This window comes from Telmatherina bonti, assembly GCF_933228915.1.
Source record: "Telmatherina bonti genome assembly, chromosome: 12".
Classification (NCBI taxonomy): Eukaryota; Metazoa; Chordata; class Actinopteri; order Atheriniformes; family Telmatherinidae; genus Telmatherina; species Telmatherina bonti.
Window position 1 is genome coordinate 18,932,971 of NC_136610.1, and position 10,432 is coordinate 18,943,402.

The 10,432-nt window shown below is 40.8% G+C and overlaps 1 protein-coding gene across 1 annotated transcript; it reads left to right on the forward strand.

The window, feature by feature from the left end:
• Positions 1 to 1,166: 1,166 nt before the first annotated feature.
• On the forward strand, positions 1,167 to 10,198 carry bend4 (BEN domain containing 4; the record flags this gene model as incomplete). Its single annotated transcript, XM_079249592.1, has 6 exons — positions 1,167 to 1,641; positions 5,098 to 5,640; positions 7,776 to 7,867; positions 8,008 to 8,034; positions 8,204 to 8,444; positions 9,966 to 10,198. 6 exons carry the CDS (start codon positions 1,167 to 1,169, stop codon positions 10,196 to 10,198), a joined length of 1,611 nt encoding a protein of 536 aa, XP_079105718.1.
• Positions 10,199 to 10,432: the final 234 nt, after the last annotated feature.

Consider the following 10,432-nt stretch of genomic DNA (forward strand, 5'->3'; position numbering starts at 1 on the left):
AGGTAATTTTCTTTGTGTTGATTTTGGACATCTTTGTGGTGTTTTAACTTTCCCAGCTAGTAATGCAACCAGTCTGAGGTGTAGCCTGTGCAGGTTCGTGACTTGGAGTCCGGGGGCCTGTGCTCCATGGGCCCAAACGGGACAAAGTTTAAAACAATAAGAAAAAAAAAATGTTTACATCAACTAATAGGACAATTCTGTTTGGCAGAGCCTATCATTTAGGCCTATTACAGAAGCTAAAAGTAGGATATATCATGGCATTCAAACAGCAATGACAAGTTTTGCGTGTATTTTGCCTTAGTATAAGTGATCAGCTTGTGTGGTAAGTCCATAAAGTCCACCGTTTTAAACATATTAAAGCAGCTCCCTCTTGTGGTCCTGCAAACTTTTAGATTTGTAGGAAACTCAACCTGTGTCTGTTACCTGCCTCTGACAGGCATGATGAGGTGAACTTCACTGGTCCAATGGCTAAGGGCATACTAGTTTCACTAAGACTGTCTGCAGCAGTCAGACTTTTAAATATGATGTCAAGTCAGGAGCCACGAGGAGATGAATGAAAAAAAAAGGCTTCATATTTCGGTTGAAATCAGTATGTGTATATATATATATATATATATATATATATATATATATATATATATATATATATATATATATATATATATATATATATATATATATATATATATGTGTGTGTGTGTGTGTGTGTGTGTGTGTTATTTGAGTTCAGTTTGACGCTTTGACTTCAGGAGCAAAATGGCTTCTACCTTTTCTTTTCTTTTGTGAGATTTTCTTCAGCGTTTTTTCTGAGTTTAGTGATTGTAGTCTACCTAACTGCAATAGCGCCCCGTTGTTGCTTCCACGAGGATGGCGCACAGAAGTGGGCTGACAGTGGCGCACAAGTCCCGCCTGTATTCCCCTCTGGAGGAGTCTCAGTGTCTGCGCTGCTGACTGGGGATTGGAGCGGCGACTTGTCAGTAAATTAGCCCACCCTTCACACACACTGCGAATGTGTGTGAGAGAGGGAAACCGAGCCAGACATTGACGGTCGGATCCCCTCACTCATCAGCTGTCTGTCACACCAGCACGCCACAAAAAAAAAACAAAAAACAAACAAACAAAAAAAACACCCACGGCCGTCCGGCGCGCTGTGGCACCTGGCCGGGATGGAGGGAGAGATGCAGCCCGCAGACGAAGGGCCCTGCGCCCCGAAGATGTGCCGACAACAACGGGGTCCATACAGCACCCTGAAAACCTTCCAGAGCAAACGCTCGGCTGGCAAGTTGCGCTTTGACCGGTCCTCTGTGGTCGACGTTCCTCTGTTTGGCGACGGGCATCAATTCACTTTTCATCCCGAGCAGCCTCATCCTTTCCAGCAGAACCATCACCACCAGCAGCGTCCGCCGCACCTCCACCAGACCAGTGTCGCTATCAGCAGCAGCAGCCAGCAGCATCACCCGACGCCTCAGCAGCAGCAGCAGCAGCAGCATCGTGTCCCTTGTGAGGCCAGGCCCAGCAGCAGGGTCCCGACGTCCACCTCTGCGGCGGCGGCGGCAACTTTTGGCTCCCAACCTCTGCGACCCCGCGACGGTGTTCCGGAGCCCAGATTCTCCCCGGACTGCACCTACGGAATCAGCACAGGTGGGCTACAACTTATCCTGAGTAAATTCTAAGTGTGCTCCCCCTGGTCAGGTCTGCTCTATATCTTCTAGTATCTTTTTTTTTTTTCTTCTTCTTCTTCTTTTGGTCAAGATTTACAGCAGCCTAACGGGACTTTTTAGTCTGTTTTTCTCCAGATGAAACAAAAACTGGAGCAATTTTTAGGATTGCAACCCAGATATAGGCATATAAACATGAAACAAGTAAAGTCAATAAACTCAAGTGGAAGGCAAAAGCCAGCATGCCTTTTGTTTGTTCCACATCACCTGATCCTCATAAATGTGTTCCCATCCCCCCCCCCCCCCCCCCCCAAGCAATTTATTCACTCATAATGAGAACAGTCATGATCAAATCTCATGTGCACGTGCTCAAAATTACAGTGTTTGTGCATTTGTGTGCAGTATGGGCCCTCATCATCTCCTGTTGAAGTCTCATTGTTTCCCACTCATTTTTCTTGGCTGGTGTTGATTATAGAGCTCAAGAAGAAATGTGTTCCCCATGTGGGGGGCGGTACATGGGAACCAACATTTAGATGAAAGCAATGAACCTCATCCTGACAGTTACAAAATTAAATATTAGGCATTGCATCCTTTAATCAGATATTAATCTCTTTATCGCTGCGGGCAGCAGAGGCCCAGTGTGCTGCCTGGTTTCTGTTGCTTTACAATCAGATGTTCAGGCAGAGCTCAGGTTGCACAGCAGCTCCATATCAACTAACCTACATTTCAACTGGAACATTTGTGCATCTAGTGTTACATCTATATGATACGAAAATGCCAGTGCCACATCTTTAACTGGCTCGAACCAGGTTTTAGTGCGGATGACCCCGTTGTTTGCATCTGTTCTGACGTGCACATGATTTGCATATTGTTGAAGAAATAATCACGCACAACCTTATGTTGCCTGCTCTGTTAAATCTGCTCATCTCACAAGAGAGACCATCCAATCCTAGTTAAACATGTCATCTTTTCTTACTGATAATGACACATCAAAGTGCTTTTATCTGCACATTTAGGAACTATTTAATCTGTCACTCATGGCTGGTTGAGAGAGAAAAAGAGTTGATGTCCATTCTTATGATGAGCAGCACCAGAGACCCTGGAACTCAGCAATCAGCTCAGCACACAAAAGCACAAATTGCATTGAAAACCCTTTCCCAAAGAGTTGTGATTAAAATAAATGGGCCTCATAAATTTGCCTCTGCCGACCGTGTTGTTTTTAATGAAATTTTATGAGGCTCTCAGCTCACTGTGCCATAGAACTGGGGAGAGAACAGAAGAGAAGGGAGGAGTGAGGGTGCAGGGTGTGGGCGAATATTATCAGATACATCTCGACGGGTAAACAGAGACGGCACGCATATTAATAAATGCGACACATCTGCACCAGGCTGATAGACACGTCTGAGCGAGTGGCAACGCAGCAATGGCTGCCTAGAACTCATTTTGCCTGTGTGTTTGTGTGTTTGTGTGAAGCTAGTGGACTCATAATCATTACATGGAGGTGTGTGAGATCATTTCTGTGAGACGTGCTTAGACTGCTGGGGAAAATGTACACTGAGGCTTGTTTCTGGACAATAGCTGTGTGCTGATTGTCTTGGTCACATCTAGATACTGTGACCTTAGAGTTTATTGACATCTGAATAAATCAACATAATCAAGCTGACATTTCTATAAAAAGAGGTGCCCATTGAATGGTACCAACAGTTAGCCACAAGAAGACCAGGCACACAGAAAGTAAAAGGAGACAGAAACAGATATTATTTATGTACAAATTTTGATTTTCTGCTTCTTTGTATTTCACCAAATGTCAAGCAGAAATGATGCACATTTGTAACTTTGACCAATTATAATTAATATTGCATTTCAGTTAAACCTTATGGAGAATAGTAGAACAGCTCATCAAATGGAGACCCTGGAAATAAAGCTGCTAGCTTCTCTGAAGCTGAGCACATTCATACATGACTGAGACAAAGTTGAAAACTGTCCTGTTGTCTGATTTTATGAAGGATAAGAAATGGATGATCTGGCTTGTTATCATCAATAAGTCAAAGCAGCATCTGTGTTGCTACCTGGATGCATCAGTGCGAAAAACATGGCTAACCTCAGCTTTAATATTGAATATAAGCAAGTACTGGAGCAACATATGCTGATATTTATTATATCAGCAAGACAATGATCAACCATATTCTGTGATAAAGGACCAGTGCACAGTCCAAAGACACACAACATGAAATACAATTCGACAGAAGACTGAAAACTTATTTTCACACATTGTGATCTCACACGTTGAGTCTCATCAGCTGGACTGGGTTTAGCTTTTTGAAGACGTCTTGTTTCTCAACCAAAAGGAAAACTGAATCCCGATGGAGAGAGTCACATGTCACTAGTCTGTGCAACCACTGGTGTTTTAGAATCGACGAACATCACCGAGACTCGTCACCTGAGAGCTTGTTAGTCGCCAGGGTCCATAATTTTACTGAAGGTTAGGTATGAATACGTGCCATTAATCTCTGTTGGATAGCTGAAAGTAGGCCATTGTATTTGGAGGAGAGGTGATGTCTCAGTCAAGGCCAGGTTATCCAGTGGACATTAAGGGCACGGGTCCAGGGGCCCACTTCCACTTGGGGCCCAGGTAGGGCATACATCAGCTGTTTGGACATGAAACAATATGTACATAAAAGCCAGATAGTCACACCACAGCGTCTTGTGTAATGCTGTTGGTACCACTGACTGAGAGATGTTAGAAATGTCATTTCACAGTGTATAATTCACAGTTTACACAATGTTGTGGTGGTGAAGGGGGCCCCTGGGACACTCTAAGCCCAGAGACCTCTGCACTTTTAATCCGGCCTTATATGGTTAAAAAGTCACATTCATCTCCAAATTTAAAGCAGTTGGTTTCCTCAGTTCCCAAAGTCTAAAAGGTGATGCCACTGCTTTGAAATGTTTACTGGCATTAAATTCAGTCAACATGTAAGACTTAAATAAACGGCAAATATCTGTTTTCATTTTAATGAGGTACATTAATGTTTATTCAGAAACAGGGTTGTTGGGGGCTGTAAAGGAGCGTATTTTTATAATACTGCTTAACTGACCATTTATATTAGCAGTGAATTGGAGTCGACAGAGAAAACATTATAGGCATCAAGGTCTATTTAGTATTTGGAGAGATACTTTCAGACATATTTTTAAGATTGAATTCAGTTTGCTCACTTACCCCAAAAGACACTGTAAAGAAAGTTCTGGTTCAGTATTATGTTAACTTTTGAAAGTTGGATTTATTTATGAGAACTGATCATCAATAAAAATCATCAATATTCTTAAGAGCTGAATGCAAATGAACCCCAAGTTTGGTATTTGTCAACTGTTTTTGTTAGTATTAGAAATGTGTGTTTCAATGGTCACATCCCTTGACGGTTTTTTCATCTCCCTACTGCAGAAAACCGTCTCATCTTGGATGCCTTTGCTCAGCAGTGCAGCCGAGTCCTCAGCCTCCTTAACAACGGCCGTCTCCTGGAGTCCCCATCTTCCTCCCTTACACCCAACATTAAGCTGGAAGATGGACGAGGGGACTCTCATTGCTCCTCACAGGCAAAGCTCAAATCTGAGGAGAGCTCATCCACGACAGACCCTGAGGAGGAAGCCCAGCAAAGCCATTTGAACCAACAACAGACCTCAGCAGTTCTCCGCATCTTCACAGACTCCCTACAGAACTACCTGCTCTCAGGGCCTCAGCAGCAGGAGCAGGAAGAGCAGTGTCCGTCAGCTGAGCCTGCTTCAGAGGTGTCTCCTTCCAGACACAACCTCGGTGGCTGGGGTTCTCCGACTCCGTCAGAGTCGTACGGTCACCCGTCATCCACGCTGCCGGAGGAGGAAGAGGAGGAGGAGAGCTGCTGTCCACGCTGCCTGGAGCTGGAGCAGGAGGTGTTGTCTCTACAGCAGGAGAACGAGGAGCTCCGCAACAAGCTGGAGAATGTTCCAGGTTCAATGAGTTTGGACATCCCACAATGTTGATGAAAAATCTTAAAACTGGAAAACGGTTTAGTCAGGTTATTGTTTTTCTTACAGTACAAAGGTAACGTTGCTAAAGCAGCAGAAATTGCACCACAAGAAGGTCCTGCTTTACATTTGCAAAATCTAACATACAAACAAATAAATAAAAATAAGCTGTGCTGCTTACCACTGTAAAGTTAACAATGTTTCAGATTCATTTTCAACTTTAGGAAACTCATGAAAATCTCCATTATCTTTATTATAAGTGACCAAATAAAGCGTTGCTGCATGTTAGCTGTTAAACATAATTTTTTATACAGAATGCAGCAAAACAACTCAACAATTTCTTTTCAACATGAAGTGCGCTGAGCTTTCTTTAAAATATTCAGGTTCCAGCCCCACAGATCATTAGCTCACAAACGACATGTTTAAACACAAACGACAACCAAAGATCACTTGTGTAAAGAGGGATTTTGGTAACGCTGAGTTAGTTTGAAGTTGCTGAACATTTTTTTACCACGCCTGTCCAATCTAAAAGGCCTCTTTTCATGACATCTTAGTTTGTGACTCGTTGTCTATTAATACGGCTGAAAACAGGATTTTTATCTTTGTGTTTATTTTTAAAGGGTCCTTTCCATGTTTTTCCATTTGTTCTGGTTTCTCTCCAATGACTATCAAGTGTTATCACATTAAATACCATCAAAAGTTAAATACAAGAGTACTAGACATTATAATTAATCATTTTAATGCTATATATTAATATTTTATTAATATAAAATATTAATAAACTATTTTATTAATAAAATAATATAATATATTATATTATTATATTAATGCTATAGTATTATTATATTAGTATAATTAGTTGGAAATAATGTTTAGTATCTTCATGTAGAAGAAGCTTATTTATGTGACAATCACAATCTTTTCTCCCTTTTCCTCCCAGCAACCTGGCCTTCATTACATCATAGGAAGTTATCTCCAGTTAGAATGTGCACATTATCCACTTTAACCATTTTAAAAGTAGATGTTTATGCACTGCCAGGAATAAGCAATCCACCACTACTTTTCAGAGCATGCTTCTTTGACTTTGTTTATCCACAAGAATTCTTTTCTAAGTTCTGAGGCCAAGTTGACCCTTTTCAGCTTCCTTATCAGACCCTGCTGTCCTGGATCAGTAATTGCAGTTTGTTTGATTTGTTTACTTAACTTCATAGACAACTGTCTGGTTAAAAAAAGCCCAGTATAGCACTGGTTTTGCGAGGAAAATGGAGCCAAAATTGAAAGCTGAGCTTCAGACATTAAGTAAAACTGCTTATACGTCTGTGTTTTGTTGGAAGGAATGCGTTTTGTGCAGATATTGTAGGTACAATCTTGAAAAGGAGCTAAGGGAGTTTACTGTACTTTATGGTCATACAGTTTTTTATTGGGCAACCCAAACACCCAACTGCTCCCCAGGCACTAGAATATGGCAGCTCTCCAGATTTTACTTCATCTCCTCACAAGATAGTAATGTTTAAGATCTACACTTAATTACCAACATACCAAACACTGCTATGAGAAAAATGCAAGACATATACAACCCAACATACACACATCCAGTCTGCAAAAATCAAACTGAGCATCAGGATACAGTTGAATACTGAAGTACAATATGCAGTCATAGATAGAAAGACATTTGATTAAATAATAATAGCCTCTATTATTATTATAATGATAGTATCTATTATTATTTATTATTAATAGATAGCAGCATCAAGATAGCATCAAGCTGCTTCAAGAAAATAGAAATAATGAGACTAACGAACATTTCCTACCTGATGCATACCTTATCAGACTGTAAGTTTCCATCCCATTGTTTTGTTTGACTAATGCATCACACAGTATACACAACACTCTGAAAGCATCTAGTTTTCATTTTATTTCAGCTCTTACTAAAACCTTTCCTATAGCCGCACTATTTGCACATAAAACTGAACATTGATTATTGGATACAGCAGGAATTCAAATATTGCTGGTTTATCATTGCATAACAAGCACCAGGTATGTTGTCTTGTTGTTTTCTGGGTATTTCCAACAGTGTGTTTCTGTTACTGCTCACATTAAAATGTGTTTTTTTCACAGCTCCCTGTCAAAATGTTCTTGACTACTTCAAGACTGTTCTTGAGTTTAACAACCAGCTGGTCCAACCGATGCCAGAAGAGCAGCTCACAGAGGTGAGAAACAGCCCCTTGTTCAGTAGCCAGAGCTCTTAAAAGTGTGTGATTTAGAGAATGTCATAAGTAGTTAAACTACCAGGCCAGATCTGTGTTATCAAAGATCAAAACAAATATTAAATGAACAGCTGTCTTTACAGGAAGAAGAACGGCAAACAGTCTTTGAGGTTAGTAATTGGATTTGTTGAAAATAAAAATGTTCAATATCTACCTCTGCACGTTTGTGCATGTAAAAATAGTTCAATTAATACTACATAACAAGAACATGCTGCATTTAGTTTAGGTGTTGCTACACGTTTACTCCCTCTGTCATAACTGTCCTCTACTTCCCTGCAGGGAAGTAAACAACTCCTGGAGAACTATCCACTCTTCATCACTAATAAGCAGTGGGATGAAGCAGTCAACTCCTCTAAGAAAGATGGCCGGCGCCTGCTGCGCTACCTGATCCGCTACGTCTTCACCACGGATGAGCTCAAGTTTTCCTGTGGTTTGGGTAAAAGGAAGCGTTCAGTGCACTCAGGAGAGCCGGGCCTGGAGAGACGACCCCTCAATCCTGTCAAAGTCAGCTGCCTAAGAGGTACATGGGATGAAATAGTACAAAGAGTTTTCTTTTTTTTTTATAGAAAAGCACAAACTTCCTCTCACCATCCAAAGACAGGCATGTTTAGGCTATTTAGTCACTTTAAATCCCCCTACAATTCAATGTGAGCATGAGTGGTTGTTTGTCTCTGTGTTGGTCCTGTGATGGACTGCGATGGTCCAGGATGTACCCCACCCCTCACCTGCTAATTACCAGAACAGGCTGCAGCCTTCCTGCAACCCTGAATTGGATGAAGTGGTGTAAAAAAAAAAAAAGAACAACTGACTTCATTTGTAGGTTTACTTTAAAATGTTCCACACCAGCCAAGCATGTGTTTTTTAAAGGGTCAAATGCATTACTTATCAGTGTTGGATCTCAGCTTTTCTCAAGATGTTGTCAACACTGATCAGTGGATGGAATTAGGTTGGCTAACAACACAGTTTTGGTAAACTCCAGGAATAAAAGTTGTGTTAACAAGACTCAGTGCAGTGCTGACTTTGCAGGGAGACCAAAGTGGAAAATCAAAGCTGTTCCAGCACTAAAAGGGCATGACTCTGCACCTCAAGCTGTAGTTAAAATTGTTTCAGATGTCTGTGTTGTGTCAACATTATACTATGGATGCATCTCAGTAAATGCATCATGGGTATAATGAGTGGCACGGCAGTTCCTCACACATGCAACCATGGTTTGCATTTACCAGTCTCCACTCTGAAGAGTCATTAGTAACTTAACCTCAGGTGTCGATGGGGGAGTGTATCAAGATAATTAACTCTCTAGATCTTGGCAGCAGATGATTTCTATCTCAGTTGAGGTTTTTATCTTAATTCCCACATCTGGATCTGATTAAATGGGAATATCCAGAAAAAAATTATCTATGGCGAAGAACTGAAAAATAATATAATGATAATAATAATCTGAAAGTGGAATACCTGTGATCAACTTTGATATTGATGTTCTTGATCAATTGTTGATGTCAAAAATCTAAAAAGGAGTCACTCTCCACAGGCTGTCCACCATGACAGATTGAGCTGTAAATTCTCACTGTAACACATCACTGCAGAGTTGTTTTCTAGCTAACATTACGTTGAATGATAAAATACATTTAAAATTTTCTCCCCTCTCCTCGGAAAAGAGACAACATTGTTGATCTTATGTGTAATTATTAAGGATTGAATTTTTTTTTAAAACAGTCAATGGGAGCTTCACAGCTGTGAGTCCATAATGAATGACCCAAGTACAGGTACGATATTTCAGTAATGAATGAGATATTTTTAACCCTCTGCCTAAACAAACAGCAAGTTTTCCTGGTAACGAGTCAGTAATAACAATACTATTGACCCTACTTTGGTGGATTTAACACAGCTGAAAAGAAGCACAAAAAACTGCTGTTTTAGATACTAAAGCTCCTTTGATCATTGCTTCCCCAGCTCTGATTCCAACTCCTCAAACCAGGTTCAGATACAAATTTGATTTGAATTACAGCCTTTAAAAGTAACTTTTTTTCCCCCTTATTTACAGAGTTTATCCGGATGCACTGTGCCTCAAACCCAGACTGGTGGATGCCCTCTGAGGAGCAGATCAACAAAGTTTTCAGTGATGCTGTGGGCCATGCTCGCCAGGGCCGGGCCGTCGGAACATTCTTGGGAAGCAGCGGCAGCAGCACCAGCAGCCTGTACATGGACAGCTTTGACGGACATCTGTCCCAGGACGAGCTGTATTTAAGAAGCTGTCAGAACGGCCAGTCGGACTAAAGATAAAGGACTAATTTAAGAAAAATGCTTGAAATGTAGCTGTACAACAACATATCCCAAAACACCAACTTTATCCTGTCAGTGAAAAAAAAACAAAAACATTCCAGATTATCATACAGAATATAACTGCAGTGCTCCTCTCAAAGTGTTTTTTTTTTTTTTTTATTATTTTTTATAAATCTTTTTATCATTTTTATACCTTAAATTTGCTTCAGTCAAAATGAGTCTCTTGAT